General features: G+C 39.0%; 1 protein-coding gene across 1 annotated transcript in view; it reads left to right on the forward strand.

Moving 5' to 3' along the window:
- The first annotated feature begins 1,572 nt into the window (after positions 1–1,572).
- The window catches only part of LOC135202931 (citron rho-interacting kinase-like), a 220,205-nt gene continuing 199,548 nt past the window's right edge, over positions 1,573–22,229 (forward strand). The window contains exons 1-6 of the mRNA XM_064232395.1: positions 1,573–1,695; positions 3,265–3,486; positions 4,269–4,444; positions 6,056–6,136; positions 13,493–13,656; positions 15,416–15,602. Coding sequence (XP_064088465.1) covers positions 3,270–3,486; positions 4,269–4,444; positions 6,056–6,136; positions 13,493–13,656; positions 15,416–15,602 — 825 coding nt within the window. The 5' untranslated portion in view covers positions 1,573–1,695; positions 3,265–3,269. The remainder of the gene's footprint in view (positions 1,696–3,264; positions 3,487–4,268; positions 4,445–6,055; positions 6,137–13,492; positions 13,657–15,415; positions 15,603–22,229) is intronic.

Below are 22,229 nucleotides of genomic sequence, written 5' to 3' on the forward strand. Positions count from 1 at the left end.
ACATACCTACGAGAATCAGCATTCTCACATATGAAACACAAAATCCAAACAACGGTCAACAATGACAGATGACCACCCGTTTACGGATAGCAGTATCCACCTACACCTCTAATGACAAGAGGTTGGCTGACAATCTGTATTGTCAATTAATCATCTTATTAGTAATGAAATTTTATGTTTTGCTATTCAATATTAAATATATCCATCACCTTAGTGAATTTTTTTCAATCTATTACTGTACTACTGTATCTGTTATTAAATATATCCTTAAGCTTAATGAATTAATATTTTTGTCTATTACTAGTATAGGCTACTATTTTTTTACTTTTAGTTGGTAACGGCATTATAAACGAGTCTATAGTAGATCGACGTATGGATTGGAAACTCTGGCAGAAGAAGTAGATCCTGATCACCAAAAGTTTGGCCGTCCCCTGGTCTAGAAGAAAATATATATGGAATTTTGGACTCTGAATTTGATGTATAGCTTTGAAAACCTCAGCTCAGAGTGATATTTGTAAACCCCAATTACTTTTGTGAAGACTCACACAACGAAACAACTTGTTATCCTAAGCATATAAAAATATATACAATTCTACTTCAATTGTAGTGTTTTATTAAGGATGCCACTACGAGTTAAGTTTAGACGTAATTTGAAATACTATTCGCAGACAAGTGTACGATATTTTTTGTAAATGAATGTACGATATCTCTTAGTCTCCTGCACACGATAACTTCTGAAAACCAAATTATCAGATAACGATTGCTACTGGTATTACGATTATTACCCAAGACGAAAAATATCTTGTAGTACTATTTTGTGCAATGTATTCTGATGATATATTAGGAAATGTCTTTTATTGTTCATGTATACTAGAATTCAGTTCTAGTCAACCAAATGGCATCTTTCATTCATCTTTGCTGAAATGGCTTTGCAGTTTAGGTGCAAATATTTCCTTGATGGAGTGGATATTGAAAGGATATCTATGTTCCAATAGATGAAATTCAACTTAATACTTTAAGATTAGTATACTTAGATCCAGAGAATTATATGATAAACCGAAACCTTACGATTCTTTATGAATGAGAGAACTTTACTGGTAGGTAGGTATTACTTTCTTATTGGCAGTAAAAAATCATAACAAACTATTTATTCATACACCCACCCACCCACACACACACACACACACACACACACACACACACACACACACACGACACACACACACACACACACACACACACACATATATATATATACATACATATTATATCATATATATATATATATATATAGATATATATATATCTTTTACTTTTTTAATTTCCCGTACCTTTTAAATAAAAAAAGCAGTTCCTTTACGATCAGGATAAACAAGATGATTTTTAAATACGGGTACGAAGCTCTAAGATTTAAATTATCAAACCTTCAAAAATTAACTAAAAGTAATTATTCATTCAATACATATAAATCTGATGGAAATATTTTTTAATGTATTTTATTGAATAAATATAGGATTAATTTCTATAAAAAAATAGCTTTGTGACACGAATAAAGAGAAATTATCTTACTTTGACAACGTCGCCAACCAATCACAGTGGGTCGAGGGACATTTGAAAGAGTCGTCGCGTTTGTTATTGTTTTGATTCATAAGTTTTTTCGTTAGAATTTCAAATGTCTGCCTTATAATTAAACAGGTGAGTATCCTATTACTTTGGAGAGGTTTACGTTTGTTAGTTTGTATCGTATTTAGGCCTTTGTCATAAAATGGGAGGCTAAAATAGGCCGATTTTATATCACCGACTTCTGGTGGTGAGTGATGACCACATCTTTTGCCCATCTTGACAGTTTGAGCCAAAAATACTTTTTATTTTGTCAGTTTAAAGTAAAATATTGTTGGGAGATGATTGAAACCTTAGATTAATCTGATGATAATCATTCTTGCCAATTCACATTCAAATGTCATTGTCTAATGGGCTAACGAACGTTAGACTACGCCCAAGTTAACATCCTTGCTTAAGTTTAGCCTAGATTCAAATGCCATCCGTTCTGTTAAATACAGATTCGTTCTGTATTTGTCTGTCTGACCAATATAGGTAGTACTAGGCTTTATAGTATTTTAAAATTAAAATTACATGACTGATACCATACCTAGTCTCGCTAGGTACCTACCAAGCTAGTACCTAGTAGCCTATTTCCCTGATTCACTGAAAATTTGTATGATGTTGCTTTCAATAAATCCTGCATTTTATTTTGCATTCTTAGTATTGAAGGAATAAAATAAACTTGCTGGTAGTCATAGCCTACTATAGGGCTACCAAGTACTACCTACTATACCCTAGGTAATACCCTACAGCTAGTCTAATTTGGTACCTATTTCATTGTCTAGTACTGGTAGCCTACTAGGTAGTAGGTATGTCACAGGTCATTTACCTAGTTTTGAATTTATACTACACTAGGTATTTATTGACTTGTCACTTCACTGATAACTGACAACTTGAGAAGTGATCTTCCAATCTATCAAATATGAAGCATGTTTTCCTCACCCTCATGTTAGGTACCTAGTTGCACATTAGTGTAGGTAGATTTTCTTGTTACTATGGCTAGGCTACACTAAGACACCACCCCTATTTTAGGCCTAGTTAATAGGCCTACCTTGTATTGAATGATTAGGGTAAATGAATGATCCTGGAATGCGGCCACCTTCCTGAAAAAGTACTTTTAATTTGCTGCCATGAGCATCAGTCAGAGTTGTGGCCCTTCCTGGCAGCACACCGAGACCTCTATGCTCCTCTCGAAGTGTTTTCTCCTAAATTACAAAATAATGGCATAATTCAAGTACTTTTTTGGGAAGTGGCTGCGTTTCGAGACAGGTGGCCGCTTGGTCATTTACCCTAACTATTTTAAGATTTGTAGTCTAATCCTAATTTTAGAAATCAAAGTATTAGTCTATAATTAATCTTTGACAAGATGCCTAGTTCCCTAAGCATTTTTGCCCTACCTATAGCCCAGCGCCTCAGTGGCGTGGTGGGTTTGGTGTTTGCTTCTCACCTCGGTGGTCGCGGGTTCGATTCTCGGCCATTCCATTGAGGAGTGAGAGATGTGTATTTCTGGTGATAGAAGTTCACTCTCGACGTGGTTCGGAAGTCACGTAAAGCCGTTGGTCCCGTTGCTGAATAACCACTGGTTCCATGCAACGTAAAAACACCATACAAACAAACAAACCTACCTATAGCCCATGTATTAATCTTTTAATTTGATTTTAGCCAAAATGACGGAGTCTACATTAGAGCCCATTACGAAGCGCATTCGTCTTCTCACGTCCCTAGTCAGCCGATCGGGGCTTAATGACAGCTCCAACAAAGGGCTCACCGTACAGCAGTTTATTGGGCACGAAACACTTCTGGATGGGTTGCTCCTCCTGTATGACGAGTGTAACAATGAGCAGTTGAAGAAGGAAGAAAATGTTGCCGCTTTCGTTGATAAGTGTAGGTTTATTTTATGTTATTTGTTAAGTTCTTGGAGAATATTATTAGCCTCTGTTGCTAAAATCCCTGAATATTTTTAGTTGATTGTAATGGGCCATTCCGGTGAAAGACATCTTTAATCACAACAGAGCTGATTATTGCAAACTTATTTGACTTAAATTATAATTAGTATGCAAATGCTGAACCAATTTTATATTGTACTTGGATTTACCTTCATCTTTTTCTATAAAGTTTTGCCAGTACATAAGGTTGCAAGATACAATGTCACAGGCTTTTAATTTTAATGAGATTCATTACTTAACTTAGAGTCAGACCATTCTCACTGCCAGATTTGATTTTTTTATCTTAATAAACAGGAACTGATCATGCACAGAATATTCATCGTCCTTCATAAATAGAATTTTAAAAAACTCAGAACTTGTGAAGTTTTTACATGTTAGGCTGCTTGTAGTTTTGAGTGCAGTCTTTCAGTTTAAATTGGTTTGAATATCTGTATGTTACTTAAGTATTAAATGGAATGAACTTTTTCTCAGGTTCATCACTAGTTGGGTTTGCTTGTAGATTGTAATGATTGTAATCCTGTTGTTGTTATTTTCAGAAACCTTGGGGTATGCGTAAAATAAATTTTGTTAAGTGTTAACATGTCTACTGTACTAAGTAGAGAGTACTTGCTTAATTTACATGATTTTCGAACATCTTGTAAAGTGAATTTACATTTCTATTGTTACTTTTGGAAATACTGCTTTGTAACCATCTTCAACCTCCTGTCTCTGTCTTTGCAGTTCGAGGTGTTGTTACAGAAGTAAAGAAACTCAGAGTAAACCTCAATGATTTCGAACAGAAGAAGGTCATTGGTAAGGGCCACTTTGGTGTGGTCCAAGTTGTAAGAGAAAAAGCAACAGGCAATGTGTTTGCCCTCAAGATCCTTCGAAAATCAGAGACATTGTCTCAGAAACATGTAAGAAAGTTTAGATTGAATTAAATGCTTGCTTACATGTATTGATCATTTTTTAACTAATGCATCTCATTTCTGTGGTTTCATCGATAATTTTGTCTAATGCTACACTCGAAGGGCCTATGGGACTTACATATTCTTCTATTTATGCCTTTCTTGTGCTTTCATTTTCACAAGTCTCCACTCATCCCTAGCCATCTTGTAATGGGGTAGTACCATCATTGCATTTCAGGCAGTGCACTGTAGGCATTACTTACAGTTCCTTGTAGCTTTGAGGTTTTCCTCCTTTTACACTTTTAAAACCTTTTTACTCTGTTTCCCTTGCAGTGCTGAATAACCTCATAAGTCATAGGTTCCAGCACTTGGCCATTGGCTTAAATTGTATATTCAGTTCAATTCCATTTTAGCCTTTCATTTCACTGTTCTCATTGAAGACAGTCTGGGTCTTCCTACTCTTCTGGTGCCCACAAGGAACCCAGCTGACACTCGCATGCTAGTTTCACTTAGTTGGTGCAGAAGACTTGTCTAAGTCATCTCCTATTCCCTTTAATTTTATCTTCACTAAAAGTGAAACTACAGGAGATTTCCCTTATGATATCATTTTTAACCTTGTTGGAGCTGCCATGAGAATCCTTAAATTTTCCTAAAAACTTATTCTCATTTCTTTATGCAGTAGTTTCGTTGTTCTACCAAAAATCATGTCTGTATAGCAATAATGCTTGTACTAAACTTCATGGAAGATCTTGATTTTATTATGCAGTTTCAGTCTTATTTTATTCCAAATCTTATTCAGCCTGCCTGATTTTTACAGTCTCACCTTATTCCAACTCATGAGATCCTGTGTTGGATTTCATTGATCCTAGTTATTTGAGACTTCCTCATTAATCTTCTCTGTGTCTAGTGTACTTACTCTGTCCTCAGTATTTCTGCTCTCCTGATATTTATCTCTGTGTCTAGTGTACTTACTCTGTCCTCAGTATTTCTGCTCTCCTAATATTTATCTCTGTCTTGTGTACTTACTCTGTCCTCAGTATTTCTGCTTTCCTAATATTTATTGTAAGTTCTGTCTTGCTAGATATATAATCCCCATTCTATTTAGAAAACTTTGTAAATGTAAATCTTGTAATGTTTTGGTAATTGAGAGAGCTTCATTTGAATATTAAGACAACTTTCTGTTGCTACTCCAGTCTGAACTTTGTCTTCCGTATCCAATCATTTTTTATTTTTTTCAAAGTCGATAAGAAGACCAAAAACAGCAAAGGAGACATTACATTTTCTTGTAACAATCCAGTCTACTGCAGATTCACTTAATTTAGCATGTGTCATTCATAGATAGTTTTATTTAATTCTACATATTTAAGAGGACTACAATGTAAGGCCTTCCATTGCAGTATATTGGTCTGCGATGTCAACTGCCATGTAATCGACAAAAGCCATCAGAATGGGATTTCAGATTCAAGACTGCTTCACAGTATTTCAAGACAAACATTTGGTTTGCAGAATTAATGCATTTGCTACTACAACGTTATCACCTCTAAGAGTTTATTAGTTTCTTTCTCTAGACTGGTACAAATATAGTGAATGATATTTTATCATAGGTAATTGCTGTTTCAGGTGGCATTTTACGAAGAAGAGAGAGACATCATGGCCAAAGCAACATCCCCTTGGTTGACTCATCTTCAATATGCCTTTCAGGTTAGCATTTTGTTATTTAAGTAACTTACCAAGTAATTACATAGCTAAGAATTTCTAAGTACCAATAGCTAAAATTTGAAAATTGTGGTAGTGATTCTTTTGCTTCAGTGCAGGTCGGTACCCCGCCCACTACCGGGGAATAGGCAAATAACTCTGCAAAAAATTTCAATTTTATTTCTACCGGCTTCCGATGTAGGTCGTAAGCTGTAGCTTTCTAAGAATTTGGATTTCATTGTTCACCTAGAGTTTCCAGTACCTTTGGTGAAGTACTCTTGAATCTTTTGTCATAGCCATTCCACATTTATTAGCTAGTCAGGTGTAATTAACAGTACTTTTACCAGTTTGGGATTTTCAGTCTGTTATTTTGGACTCTTATCTAGCGATGTCTGACTCGAGTATGTTGAATGTCCGTTATTGCAGCAAAGACTGCATTACACTTAACCCCAGCAAAGTATGATTCCCATTCTGTTTTTACTAGATGTAGGGGCAAGTTTGTATTATTGATTTAACTTGTAATGAGTGTATAGGCTGGCATGAAAGACAATGGAGTGTATTGTCCTCTTACCGTCCAAAGTTTGAAAAAGATAGGAAATGTAAGGCTACTGCTAGGTACAAAAGATCATTAGCTAGCCATGAATCTTCCTGTAAAGTGCTTGTGATTTCTGTTTTATCCCTCAAACCCAGTCTATCCTCTTTTCCACTTAATCCTTTTTCTAACTCCCATGCTTCTGATCCCGGTGCCATTGCCAGTCTCGATGCAAAGTTTGAACTATTAGCCAACTCTATGGCTCAGCTAGGGGAGTCGGTGTATATGCTTCTGGATAAAGAAAAAAGTAATGTGTTATTGGTGGAGCTGTCTGTCCATCCCGCTGATTCTCCAAAGCAAAAGTCCCTGACATACTCCCCTGCACCTGGGAGAAATCATACCGCAGGCCCAGTGGCAGTCTGTGGGGTCTGCCTACTGGCAGTCGGCCCCTCAGTCGCACCGGTAGGCGTTTCCAAGGTAGTGAAAGACAACCATTGGAAAAGACGTCTTGGACAGTGGTCGTCTTTTCTCCAAGCTCTGATTCGTGGAGTCCAGAGAAATGGCACTGATGGCGTGGTAGTGACAATTCCAGACTGCTGAAAAGGTCTGAAGTGGACTTTTCTTGTACCCCTCAAGTACATATTGCCTAAGAAGATAAAAGAGGTTAAACCTTCTTGTAGTTTTTGGGATAACCCAGAGACTTTTCCTTTGGAAAATTCTGGTAAACTTCTGGAAGGATACTTTTCCCGACCTGAAGTGAGACTTCAAGCATCTGAGTTTGGTGTGCACATCGGTGCCAGTATCATCTCTAGCTCGTCCAGCTGTACCAGTTCCAGTTTCTGTTACTTCTCGCTCTCCGGAATGAGTTAGTGTACAAGATAGTGCTTTAGTTCACAGGGGTCCTAGGATGCCAGGCTTAATTTGTCTCCTGCTGTGGCTCTTGTATGTGCAGTTTCTATTAGCCACATCTGTTTCTGAGCATATATCTGAGATTAGCCACATCTGTTTCTGAGCATATATCGACTCAGGATCCCTCGCTGGCTCATGAGTGCCCATCGACACATGAGCTTCCAGCAGCGCAGGCGTGCCCATTAGCGCCAGAGCTCCCTTTTCCACTTGCTCCTGAGTCTGTTGGTGCCAGTTCTGCCCGTGGCTCCTCGCATTTCATCTTCTCATTCTGTCAGCGCAGCTGACCCTCATTTGTCTGTGTTGTCTGTGGAAGAGGAAGAGCTTGCTACTGAATATTCTAAACCACTGACGGCTCATGGAGTTCTTTTGCGATTTTTCTTTTTTTCTTGAAAAGGTTTGAAAAGGTGTCCCAACTTTTTCAAACCAGCTACTCCTGCCTCTCCTGCTACAACTCTTCAGATAAGCATAGTTTCTTCAGATTCATGTGATCTCCCTCAGTTAGTGCTTTCTATTTCATCCAATAAAGCTATGGGTGAGGTTGAAAGCTGGCCAGCAGACAAGAGAGCACAAGGGAAGGCAGTCTTCTCTTTTCCTCCTTCTTGTTTGACTAAGAGAAGACATTCTTATTATTTCACTGGGGAATCTCCTCCTTTGGGTTTTTCTGCCTCCACCCAAGAGGACCCCTCAGGACTTAGTCTTCTCAAGAGATCAGCTTTATGGCGGCGAAAGTCCTGTTTTCTCCAGCCGAGATCAACCACCACCTTCTAAATCTGTGTAAAATTTTTGAAGATATTAGTTTTATGGACTGAACTATTGGCTCCCTTTGTAAGAAAATTCAAGATGCTTTTGCAGTTTCTCCATCTGTGTCTCCACCCTCATAGAAGTTCTCTCGTGCTTAGACAGAGGCATTAGCAACAGTTCCCACCGAATCACTTCTACCTTTGCGATGTGTATCCTGAAGAAGCATTTGTGGTGCTCCTTCATGGCTAAAGAAGTGACTTCAGTCCAGAAATGGGCTCTTCTGTTCTCACTGCAGGTTTGCAAATTTCTCTTTCCTCAGGATGTTGTTGTTGGGATCACTTCTGACTTGGGAAGTCAACCCAGGATTTGTTCTCCCAATCATCCATGCATTCCAGGGAGACTTCATCTTTTGTCCCTAAGTCTGCTTCTCCCTTGCAACGGTTGCCCTTTTGTGGTGGCAAACAGATGTCAACCCAAGTCAAGAGGAAATGTCTGCTCTCCAAGCAAAGCAGTTAAGAAGTTGTACACCAAGCCCACCCATAAGAAATGAGAACGGTTTTTCTCATGCAGGAGTAGGTATCAGGCTCCATCATTTCTGGCAAGATTGGAGCAGAAGAGGAGCGGAACAATGGGTGGTAGAGGTCCTAAGAGTGGGATACTCTTTTTCCGTTCATTGACTATCCACTCTTGGTCAAGCAACCCATCGTGTTAACGGCATACTCTCTCGGCTCAGAGAAGTATTCCGCTCTGGCTGACAAGGTGTCTGCTCTTCTTTTAAAAGAAGCAATTAAGAGAGTGGAGGACCCACATACCGAGGGTTTTTACAATTCGACTTTTTGTGGTCCCGAAGTCTTCAAGCGGCTGGAGGCCAGTGCTAGACGTGAGTGCACTGAATGTCTAAGCCAAAGTTCAAAATTGAGACAAATTACTCGATTTTTGCTTCCATCCACAGAGGGGACTGGATGGTCTCCATAGACATGCAAGACACCTACTGCCATGTCCCCATTCATCCAGACTCGAGGAAATACTTGAGATTTGTCTTTAAAGATCAAGTCTTTCAATTTGGGGCTCTAGGGTTCGGTCTGACTACGGCACCACAAGTGTTCACTCGCGTTCTGGCTCCTCTGGTGGGTTGGCTACATCTGATGGGGGTCAACATCGCCATTTATCTGGACGATAGGCTTCTTCAGATGACGGAACTAAGCTGCATGAGAGATCTACAAAAGACGTTGAAGTTAGCTCAAGAACTTGGTCTTCTAATCAACCTTAAAAAATCTCAACTAGTCCTGACTCAATGGATAGTGTATTTGGGAGTGAGTGGACTCTTCTTTTCCCTGAAGAGAGTAGGGTCATGTCTTCACACAGTAGACAAGTTCCTATCTCTCCCAAAGTGCTCTTCCCGAGATTGGATTATCCTTCTCTGGACTATATCCTCCCATTAAACAGTTTGTTTCGCAGGGCAGACTTCATATAAGGATCCTTCAGTTTTACCTTCAGTCCCAGTGCAACAGAAAAAAGTTCTCAGATGACTTCATGTTCCCGATTTCGCTAGAAGTCAAACAGCATGTGCTTTAGTGGAGATCAGAAAAAGAGACTGCTGGAAGGAAAGTCCCTTTCCCCTCTGAACCCTGAACTCAACTTGTTTGCAGATGCATCCAGCAAAGGTTGGGGAGCGCTGCTGGGCAACAGGGAAGTCGTAGGGATGTGGAACTTTGCTCAAAAGGCTTGACACATCAATCTAAATGAGCTGACAGCAACCAGTCTGGGGTTACAAGCTTTTGCACCTTAAGTCCGAGGTTGGATAGTGGCAGTAAAATTGGACAACACAATAGCCCTCTCATTCATTTCTAAGCAATGAGTGACCCATTCTTTCTCTCTCTGTGAACCAATGAGAGACCTTCTCCTTTGGGCCCACTCGAATCACATGAAGCTAGTGACAAGGTTCGTGCAGGGCAAGATGAATGTTTTAGCAGACCAACTTAGTTGTCACAACCAGGTCATTCCTACGGAATGGGCTCTGGATCCAGCGGTCTGCCTAGATCTTTGGAGACTGTGGGGAAGAATGATGATCGACTTGTTTGCATCTGCCAAAACTCATCGGCTTCCACTTTATTGCTCTTCAGTGCTGGACCCAGCAGCATGGCCAGTGGATGCCATGCTTCCGGACTGGTTAAACAAGGAACTTTGCCTTTCCATCCCTAGGATTGATCAGGGAGATGTTACAAAAGTTCCAGTCACACGAGAATGAATGTGTCAATGATCCTCATAGTCCCTTTCTGGCCTCTCAGGAATGGTTTCTGGACCTGATAAGTCTGTTAGCAGATTTTCCCAGGTTACTCACCCAAAGCAAAAACTGCTCAGACAACCATGCATACTGAGGTTCCACCAAGGATTATCTACTCTGGCTCTGATAGGGTTCAAACTGTTGTCTGACTCCTCAGAGCAAAAGGTTTTTGAGAGCGGCTGCAGAGGTGATTTCGAAATGTAGAAGAAAGTGATCCTCCAACGTCTACCAGAACAAGCGGAGCATTTTTCTGCGCTTGATGCAGAAGAAATGGAGTCTCTTCTCAAACATCTGTGACAAAGATCACCCATTTTCTCTGTACCTATGGATGTCTAGAGGATTCTCTTCTTCTACAGTCAGAGGATATAGGGCTATTCTAAGCTCTGTATTTAGGGACAGAGGATTAGATTTGTCTTCAACTCAAGACCTATCAGACTTAAGTCTTTTGATACCTGCAAATGTAAGGATACTCAGCAGGTACCATGGAATTTAGACGTAGTCCTGAAATGGCTCTCTTGTCCTCCTTTTGAAACTTAAGCTTCTGCCTCACTCAGGAATTCAACCAGAAAGAGACTTTTCTTGATAGCCTTAGCCTCGGCCAGAAGAGTGAGCAAAATTCAAGCCTTAGACGAGAGTTGGTTTTTCTAATAGAGATGCTTCAGTCTCATTTACATTAGGCTTCTTCACCTAGAGTGAGAATCCTATGAAACCTTGGCCTTGTTCTTTTACTATTAAGAACTTGTCTAGCATAGTAGAAGGGGAAGAGGAAGAATAGCATAGTAGGAGGGGAAGATGAAGAATAGCATAGTAGGAGGGGAAGATGAAGAATAGCATAGTAGGAGGGGAAGATGAAGAAAGGACTCTTTGTCCAGTGAGAGCTGTTAAGTTTTACATTTACAGAACTGAAAACATTAGAGGGCCTTCCAGTGGCTTGTGGTGCTCTGTTAAGGACCTCTCACGTCCTCTCTCTTAAGACCGCCCTTTCGTTCTTTCTTAGAGACCTCATTTGGGATGCCCATTCTCAGATAGCAGTGGAGGCTTTACCTGTATTGAAGGTAAAGGCTCATGAGATTAAAGCAGTGATGACATCTCTGGCCTACAGATATAATCTTTAGTTGGCTGCCATTCTCCAGTCCACATACTGGAAATGTAAGACAGTCTTTGTGAATCAATATCTGAAAGAAGTGGAAATGATTTTTAATTATTGCAGTACCTTAGGTCCATTGGCAGTGGCTGGCATGGTAATGGGAGAAGCAGCATAGGAAGCATTCCTTCCTACCTTACTCTTTGCCTTGAAAACTGGTGTTGAGTCCCATGGGAGTTGTGGGGTACCTGGTACTGGATACCCCCAAGAACCATTGGTATGGAGGTGGTTTTTAGTATTTGGTGTAGGTAGTTTTGTCGGTATTCTGGCTTTTATGTTATTGTTCATGATACTGCCCCCAGGGCAGGGGAAATGTTTGTGCTTTACTAGCAATAGGTGAATTACTCGCTGTAAGGCCCCTACTATGTAGTTTGTGACCCTGGTCTAACACCACTTCTCTACTAGTTGAGAGTAGCTGCCTTCACAGGTGAGAAAATGGAACTGCAAATTAATGTGAGAAAATCAGAAGTTGTAGTTGTATTAAAGAATCAAGATCCACCAAATTGTAATATAATGATAAACAACATAAGTATAAAACAAGCTAACAGTTTTGTTTATCTGGGCAGTCTACTAACAAGATGCGAGAGCAAAACAAGATATTGAGAGGATGATTCTGATAGCTAAAAACTTAAGAATATGAAAAACCTTTTAGGAAATAACAGAATTGGAACTCGAACAAGGACAAGAGCTCTGAAAAGGTATGTTTGGTCCACTCTCATGTATGGATCAGAGAGCTGATCAATCACCAGAAAATTGAAAGCCAAGTTGAATGCAGCAGAGATTTGGTTTTATAGAAGAATGTTGAGAATATCATGGACAGATGGAGTGACAAATGAGGTGGTGTTAGTAAGAATTGGAGCACAGAGAGCCCTTGTAAGAGAAATAAGGAAGACACAAAGGAATTATGTTGGACATATAATAAGTGAGAAGATAGAGCATTCGTGCTTTACTGGAAGGATAGAGGGGACGAGAGTGAGAGGAACACAGAGTAAAATACTTGGACAGCTTGGTGGGAGACTTGGATGGAGATTATACTGTAAATCAACTAATACAAGCAGCTAGAGATTGAGAGAGGTGGAGGCAAATGATCGCCAACGTCCAAGACACGACACTTCGATGAAGAGATAGATAATGAAATAATGTTTTATTTATACTTACCAAGTAATTACAGAATGGAAACTCACCCTCCCCTCTCATGGATGATAAGGCATAAATAAAATTGAGCTGCTTTGCCAAGTTGTTTGCCTATTCCCCGGTAGTGGGCGGGGTACAGACCTACCTACACTGAAACAAAAGAATCGGCACTGATTTTCAAATTTTAGCTATTGGTACTTAGAAATTCTTAGCTATGTAATTATACTTGGTAAGTATAAATAATACATTATTTTATTATAAAAATATAATTTTATTTGCCAGTTTTTGTATTGATAATGTGTTTCATTTGCTGCTTCAAGTTAACTGATTAATGATATGTGATTACAATACCGATAACTAGACTGTTGTCTGTTTGTATGCCGAGTGACGTGCACCATTCCAACATCAATTCTCTTTTGTGCACCCATTGTGTTAGTTTCTGTCATTCAGCTGTTTTTTTTTTTTTTTTGGTCGTCCATTTTGTAGTTGTAATAAATAGTGATAACTTGGTGTCTATATTTTTTGCTATTTCAGTTTTAATTTATTCAGTTTTGCATTCATGTCCTGTATTATAACCATTGTCCAGTACTACTGTGTATGATTCTTTGCTTTTTACAGGATGACCAGCAGCTGTATCTAGTAATGGATTTCCATCCTGGCGGAGACTTACTGTCTCTGCTAGATCGATACGATAATGTTTTTGATGAGGATATGACAAGGTTTTATTTAGCGGAAGTAACTCAGGCCATTCACACGCTGCATTCTATGGGCTACGTACACAGGTGAGGCAGCATACAGTTCTTAACCTTTACAACCCATAGGGGCTATCATCCAGTGCCAATGGGAGTTATCATTTGTAGTATTCCTTGCTTGGTGCAATGTAGACATTGATAAAGGTTCTTTGTAGTATCCATTGGTCCAGCTGCATCACCTTTGTATGTGTCTTTTCATCTGTTCCTTTTGGGTCTCGTCTCACCCAACATCTCATGTTCTTGAACATTACCATTGTCCAAGGTTTACATCATGCTGTAGAATAAATTATTTGGGAAATTCTTGTGAGTTGAAGTGAAAATCATCCACTTTCATCTCAAAAGAAAATACGAGTTTCTCTATAAATTAGTTTTGCACCAAGGAAGACTGACACTAATGGGAAGATTTCGACAATATCCTTAAATACAGGCACTGTTGAGGCTTGGAGAGTCTTAGGTTATCAAGAAGGTAAATTTCACAAATGATCAGGCTTATTCCATTTAATTGTAAAATATCATTACAGGTATTCTCCTACATAAATAGGGTTAGGTTCCAAAAAACCCATCGTTGTTGGAAAAATCGTACCTCAATTATAGCCCACCCTACACTATGGTAATCGGTACCATCTTTACATATAGGGTAGCCTAGCCTACACTACACAGTATACTTTGCACATATATAGTATGATAATTATCAATTCCAGCTAATTTTCTAGGTTCAGTGCTGATTGGCTTATGATAATTCAGTACTAAGAGAAATTAATTAACACTAACAAGAGTTAGCCTAGCGTATACTATGGTATATTGTATACATATGAATACAGTAGCCTAGCCTACAGTATACCCTATACTACATATACAGTATAGTAAATGTAACGAATATGTATCTTTTCCATGAATCTTTTAAAAAGTTATACATTACTTCACTGTATAACAGATGTTTGTGTAAAAAAATTACACGATTCCATTCGCTATTTTCACTTGATTTCATCATAATATCAGGTTTACGTTACTTATCTTTTATCGGCTTGAAAACAACAGTAAAATGTGTTCTTTCAAGCCCAGTAGTTTTGATAAAAATTTTTCTCTTGTCAATTTTATCTACGATTGTGTTTGATGGCATAAGTTTAAGGGAGTTTTATTCTTGTTGCCAATGCATGATATAGTCATGAGAATCTTCAGCTACAACGTGGTTTAAATTTAACAGTATATTTCCTTGCTGATCTTTGATCTATAATGAATAAAGTTATTACATAAAAATATATCAGTCCTATTCTACATGACATCATTTATAACATAATTACAGTAATTGTTTACTATCGTACAGTAGTTACAGTTGTTGAAATACAAGCCAAATAGATATTTTTATCCAATTCAGTTGTACTTAGCAAAAAAAAAATTTTCTCACTTGGTGGTTTATGGCTGCACACATTTACGCAACGAGTATAACTTTTAAAACTATACTTCCCTCCTTTTGCTGATTTTGAACTTATTTAACTAGAAGATGGGATAAAGTTGGGCTATTGTAATTTGGTCTCTTGCTCCCTGATTGCACACTGCTGCATGCACCCATTGGGACAGAAATTTAAAGATATTTTCAAAACATTGTTCAATAAAGTATCAATTTTCGTAACTTGAACAGTGTCTTATTCCTTTGTCCCTATTGTTGTGTGGCAGGTCAGGTAGCTTAAAATGTCTGATTTTTCTACTAAGACCTGTAACGTAATGTACGGTGCATGTATGGTACATTTCTGGTACAGTATATTTGATGCACATGATTTTTACATTGCAGAGACATCAAACCAGAGAATATCCTCATAGACCGTTGTGGACACATCAAGCTTGCAGATTTCGGCTCGGCTGCCAAACTCACCTCATCTGGGATCGTAAGAAGCAAAATGCCTGTGGGAACACCAGATTACATTGCTCCTGAGGTTTTGTTTGTGAACGAGAAGCCTGGAAGCAGTATGTCGTATGGAGTAAGTCTTTGTCGGCGTTAATGTTTCTACATTGTATTTTTCCTTTGCGTTGTGAGATGAAATAGATTCCTTTCATTCTCTGTCTTTTGCACTTTTAACCTGAAGACCTGTCAGCTGTAGGTCTTCATCTGTGCTATTCCTTTATGGTTTTCTGGGCCATTAATTTTTCTTGAGATCTTTAGCTTCTCACCCCATTCTCCCCATATGTTTAAACCACATCAGTATCAGATAAGTAGTATAGTAATATAATGTTTTGTATATGAGACTTGCCCAGTAATTATATAGCTAATAGTTTTCCACGTATTCAAAACTGGCGGGTATTGCACCAATTCCTCAGTGTAGGCATAGGTATACATACAGTGCCATCCCCCAAAGGCAATACTAGGAATGACTTGGTTAATGACTTCATTCTGTTTTCTGCTGTGCTCAACTAAACATCAAGTGCTTAAAGCTGCCTGTTCTTATTTTCCATTAATATCACCGGATTACGGTAGTGTTACACAAGCACCGGAATGCATTCATAGCCTTCAAGCAGGATGAGTCTTATGTTTTGTTTGTTTAATTCAGTTTATTATCAAGCCGGATACTTGAAGTCTCCAGATATAGTTTTGTCTTTTAAAATTAATTTTCTGATGTTACACCAACCATTCTTTTAAGCCAAAACTTGTGCATAGTCAGTTACTAATTGCCTTAAGTAATTTTGATGTTACATCCTTCCTATAGGCCAAACTTTTGTTTACTGGCCATAGGCTATTAGCAAGACACCGGTAAATAATTACCTTTAAAGTAATTCTTATGTTGCACCATCCCTTTAGGCCAAACTTTGTCGTTTATGATTTGCTTACCGGGCTTAAGCAGTGTGCAAGTCACCGGTTCATAATTGCCTTAAAAGTAGTTGAATGTTCAATTAGGGTAATTCTTTTGCATTCGTGATTGTTCACCGAACATAGGCTATTTGCAAGCCAATGGTAAATGATTACCTTAGAGTAATAATTCTCAAATGTTCTACCATTCCTTTATTCCAAAAACTTTGCATTTATTATTTACTTGCCAAAATTGGGCTAAGTGCAAGTCAATGGTTAATAATTACCTTCAAAGTAATTCTCGAATGTTGCATCATGCCAACTGGTCTTGCTTTGCTTTTGGGATTTCATTTACCGACCTTAAGCTGTTCACAAGCTGCCAGCAAAATAATTACCTTAAAAGTAATTTGTGAACATTAATACATTCTTTTAGGCCAGCGCATTTTGTTTTGTTTACCGTTATAGAAATGCTTCATGGCCGTGGCGTGTGGAGGTATTTTTCCAGCGCAATGCAATTGTGAACATTTCACATCTTAACTCCTCGCCTCCAGCTCCCATGGCGGACTGGAACACAGGCCACTCTAGTCAGTTAGTGTGTGCATAATCGATTACTGAATTTGATTACTTTGAATTCCTGATAATTCTACTAATGATTTCTTTTTGAGTATGTAGTTGGTTATCTGCAAATTTTAGTTTTATTCTTTTATATTAGAGTTAGATTTACTTTGAGACTTTAATATGAAAAATATTTGTTGATATAAATTTATCTGTTATTTTAGAAGGTAAACATACATTTGCGTTATTTTAAAATACATACGTACATATGTGACTAAATGAGATGCTATTTCATATATTTATAAATGATATTTGTTTTATTCTTTTATTATCACTATTTAGAGAACAAAAGCACAGTGTTTTACAATATTAGAGTTGAATTGGCTTTGATACTTTGATACAAAAATTCGTGCTCCCATCTGTTGCCTACCAACTTCCCCCACCTCCCAAGCCTAACACCAGTTTTCTCCTATTAGCCCTTCTATCATAATTATTTCCTCCTGTGCCTGGCTCCACCTTGTCCTTCCCATGCCTTTGCCAGCATTTTATTTCAATTATCATTAAGTATTTCAATTATCATTAATTTAAGAATGTAATGGTCACTGTCCCGCTCTCCCGCACCAGGGAGAAGACATACTGGAGGTCCAAGTGAGATCAGGGGGTTACATGCAGGTAGGCACTCCCTCAGTCGAACGTGTTGTTGGTCCCAGGTAACAACAGACAGCTGTTGGAAAGGCCTCTTTCTGGCTGTGTGTTATAGGAGGTGACTATCTGGCCCCTCGTATCTCCTAGACTTGAAGTCACTGTCCTGGTCCTCCGCACTGGAGAGAACACATACTGGTAATTGAAGGGAGCTCGAGGGGGTTGCCCCCTGAGTTGAACCTGTAGCTTTTCCCAGGTATCAGCAGGTAGTCACTGGAAAGGAGTCTTGGATGTGTAGTGAGGAGGTTTTTCCCCCTTGGTCAGACTTGTCATGCGTTTATAGGTTTTAACTGAACGCCCCTGGGAAGGCATCTTACTGAGTGCCGCTCAGTAGTCATCAGATTAGAAGAGTCGTCTCCCGACAAGAAAATGTTACTTGTTATACTTAATTATTATTAATATTGAATGGCCTGTGTTGGTGCCTAGGCATTCAAACCATCGTAAGCGACCTCTTGCTTCCGATAGCCAGCCTTCTCCCAGGCATTCGCCACCAGGTGTGTCGACTCACTAGCCTTCACATATATTCTCTTAAGGTGGAGATATCGACTTGTCCATTGAAGAGGAAGTGGATGAGAACTCTGCTCTTGCGTTGGTATATTTGAGCCTTCTGAAGTGCTTTTTGTCCTGGTGCTCATCATAATAGTACTGATTCTCCTGACGAGCACCAGGTATTGCCGCCTAGGCACTTGGGTCTCTTGTATCAGGCATTTTTTGTTGATCACCAGTCCATGTCCAGGTGCTCTGCACCATCTGAGGCACCACACACTATTGTTCCAGCTTGCGCGGTGCTTTCCACGTCTCACCTGGCACCAGCCATTTCATCTTCGTCGACACTAGGGGATCCTTCACTAGCCTCTATGTGCCACCATTTTGAGGATTGGATGGTCTTCCTTAAGAGGAAGAAGTCTGTTGCCAAGAGCAGGGATCACTGTCATCCATCTCTGATGATGAAGATCCAGATCATGACAGTGCTCCTGCCTCTTCATATTTTAGCTTTCTGGGGATTATTTTAGTGAACTTCTCGGACTTCTTTGTACCAGCACTTACCAGATTGCCTACTTCCACTTTCCTTATGAGGAAACTTCCTTCTGATCTTTGTCTTCCCAAGTTAGTGCTCTCCTCTTTTTTAGAAGTCCTTGAATGAGGTAGAGGATTGGTTGGCAGTCAAGAGGGATCAAGGCAAAGCTCCTTTCACTTTTTCTGTCTAAGCTGCTGAAGAAGAGATATCGTTTTGATTCCATGAGGGAGGATCCTTCCTTGCGAGTGTCTGCCTCCTCCTAAGGGGACGTCTACAACTTTGATGACGCAACTCGTCGTGCTGCCTTTTCTTCAGCCAAGTTTTTCTTCTCTTCGCCTGAGCCGGATCATGTTAAGAGAAATATTTTTAGTATAGGAAATATTCAGTGTCTTAGACTGAACAGTTGGTGTATTAGCCAGGAAGATTGAGGACTGCCCAGTACTTGCAGTGAACCTCTCTTCAGACTGGTTAGATGTTCTTTCATTCACCGATAAGGCGTTTGGAGGCAGTTTCGATGAGTTAGCCTAACTTTTCGCCATGGGGATTCTGTAAAAGCAAGAGATTGGTGTTCTTTCGACACTAGAGGGGTGACAGTTACTTGTAAGTCAGAACTCTTGTTTTCGTCTCTCGTTAAGTCGCATTTGTTCCCACAAGGCACTGTGAAAGAGTTTCTGTCTGCCATTCAGAAGTAATTGGCTCACGACTTGATAGCTCAGTCGGCAAAGTGCCCACAGACGAGTTCTGCTGCTACTGCCCAAGTTTTTTGCCTTGGAAACGGCCCATTCGAAGAGGAAGGTCACATCCTCATGAGAGACCCTGCTCCAGCCTTTGGCTCTCTTTGAATTGCTTTAAGTAGCCTTCCACCAAAACTTCCTAAAAGAGTCTCTCCAGCCCTTCATGCTCTTGTCAGGACCAGACTGCATTTATTTTTGGAGGAATGGAGTTGCAGGGGGGTTAGAATCTTGGTTGGTTCAGGTTCTTCAAAGAAGGTACTTCATTCTTTTCAAGGAAAGAGCCACCTTTCCACGTATCCCATTACCTTGGTGACTTACCCCACAAGATCAGAGCAGTTTTTTTGCTCTCGGATCAAGAAAGTTCAAGGTCCCATCCAAGACCTGGATCCGTTCTTTCTCCTTTAGATTGTTACTGTCTTATTTGACTTCCAGGAGCATTTGACATCTCAGTTTCCTATTTGCCTGATTCTCTGTTCCTCTGGCCCCAACTCATGCTCCTAGTGTAAGCCAGCTCCTGAGTTCCCAACTCGCCTGGCACTTTCCTCTTGTGCCCGGCGCCAGTTCATGCTCGGAGCAGCCGCCAGCTACCGAAAGTCTGGCTCACCTGGTGCCTAGCTCCCCTGGCACCAAATCATACTCAGAGTGTATGCCAGCTCCTGAGTCCCAAGTTCACCTGACACCTAGCTCACATAGCACCAACTACAGGCTCTCAGTTGTTCTCCCCAGATTGGAAGCGGTATAGAGAGCTCTCTGTTCAGTTGGGGTTTTTCAGGAATTCCCTGAGCTGAACGGGAATGAGAAGACCATCCTTAACCTAAGAATTTGTGACATGAACCCGTCTCTTCTTTTGTATGTATAAACGTCTTGTCTTCCATTTTATACGGACTTCATTCTGAGACAGTGTTGTGTAGTGTTTTTTGGCCTACTTTGAAACAAAGCTAAGGATGTAAGAACAGCCTCTACCTACTTAGTTTTCAGATGGTATTTGCTCTTTACGCTCATTCTGCTATCAAAGTACCAGAGGTTTAAGCGATATTTGGTTCTTATTACAGGCGGCCCTCAGTTAGCGGCAGGGGTTCCATTCCTGGCCGCCGACGCTAAGTGATTTTAGACGCTGAGCGATTTTAAAGCCTACGGCCACCGCACCCTTCTTTCGAAATTCTAGACCAGTCAAATGGCGCCTTAATCCCGCGATGGCGCAATAAGTAAAATTATATTTATGCAGTATAGATTTATAGAATTTACTGTACAGTACATTATAGTATTATAAATACTGTAAAGTGAAAAAAGCCTAGCTTTAATCCTTTGGGTGTCTAGAGTATGTAAAGATATTATAAGGTGTTATACAGTGTACAGGTAGCTGTAGTGTTCAAGTTACGATAATTCGTCTTACGATAATCCGATTTTATGAGAGACCAAATTACAATAGCCTAACTTTATCCCATATTCTAGTTACATAAGTTCAAATACAGCAAAAGAGAATGATGAAAATATGGTTTTAACATTATACTCTTTGCATAAATGTGAACAGCCATGAACAACTGAACGTGAAACTTTTTTTCTTTATTTATTTATTTTTATTTTATTTTTTTCAAGTATAACCAAATTTGATAACATCCGTTTGGCTTGTATTTCAATCATCGTACTATAGTACATTATTACCGTAGTTGTTATAAATGACGTTATGTAGAATAGAACCGAGATATCTTAATGTAATAACTTTATTCGCTATAGATCAAAGATCAATATAGATCAATGATCAATCAGGAAATACATATACTGTTAAATTTAAACCTAGTTATAACTGAAGCTGAGAAAACTGTTCAAGCTGCTAATGACTATTATCGTACATCGGCAACAAGGATAAAACTCCAGTAAATGTATGCCATCAAACACAACCGTAGATAAAATTGAGATATAATAATTTTAATCAAAACTACTGGGCTTGAAAGAACACATTTTACTCTCGGTTTCACGCTGATATAAGATACATAACGTAAAGTTTGTATTATGATGACATAAAGGAAAATTGCGAACGGAATTACATAATTTTTCCCCGCAATAAACATGCCGCCAAAGTAATCTCTTAATGAAAAAAAAAAGGACTTCACAATCACAACGAGACTTATTCAATTCATATAATCAACTAAAAAACATTTGTTTATAAGGAAAAATAACAACCTTGTCGCTTATTAAGTCAAGTATATAGATATTCAATTTCATATATCCACCTAAAAACACATTGTATAAGGAAAAATAACCTTGTCTGCTATAAGTCAAGTATCTAGATATTCATTTATGCCAACTAGAAGCAAGAAAATTCGCTCAGAATTGCGTTAAATATGTCAAAAAAACTTGTGTTTGCCATCAGCTGATTTGAAACAAAAACATTGGCCACTCCGCGGAATACTAGCTTAGATTTGCCGTAGTATTTTATAATACAGTAATATGAGAATACATACAATATTATTGGATACAGTGAAGTAATGTATAACTTTTTAAAGGATTTATGGAAAAGATGCATAATTAATAAAATAACACCATGCATTTTTCGGAATCAGTGGCGGACAAGAACGAACATGAAAAAACATCCTCTGACAACGTGGAGGGTAGTTACAAAAGCTGCCTTAATTTGTATCCTATTTATGTACAAAAATAAAAATACCTTATACATAATATATTTTCATACATTTTAAACAAGAGCATGGACATTTATAAAATTGACACATCGATTGCTAAATTTGCACTTTTTCAACTCTATATTTTAGGAAAAGTGGCAGACGGCGGCTTACAAGAATTAACATGAAAAAGCATC

The sequence above is a fragment of the Macrobrachium nipponense genome, chromosome 33 (assembly GCF_015104395.2).
Source record: "Macrobrachium nipponense isolate FS-2020 chromosome 33, ASM1510439v2, whole genome shotgun sequence".
Taxonomy (NCBI): domain Eukaryota; kingdom Metazoa; phylum Arthropoda; class Malacostraca; order Decapoda; family Palaemonidae; genus Macrobrachium; species Macrobrachium nipponense.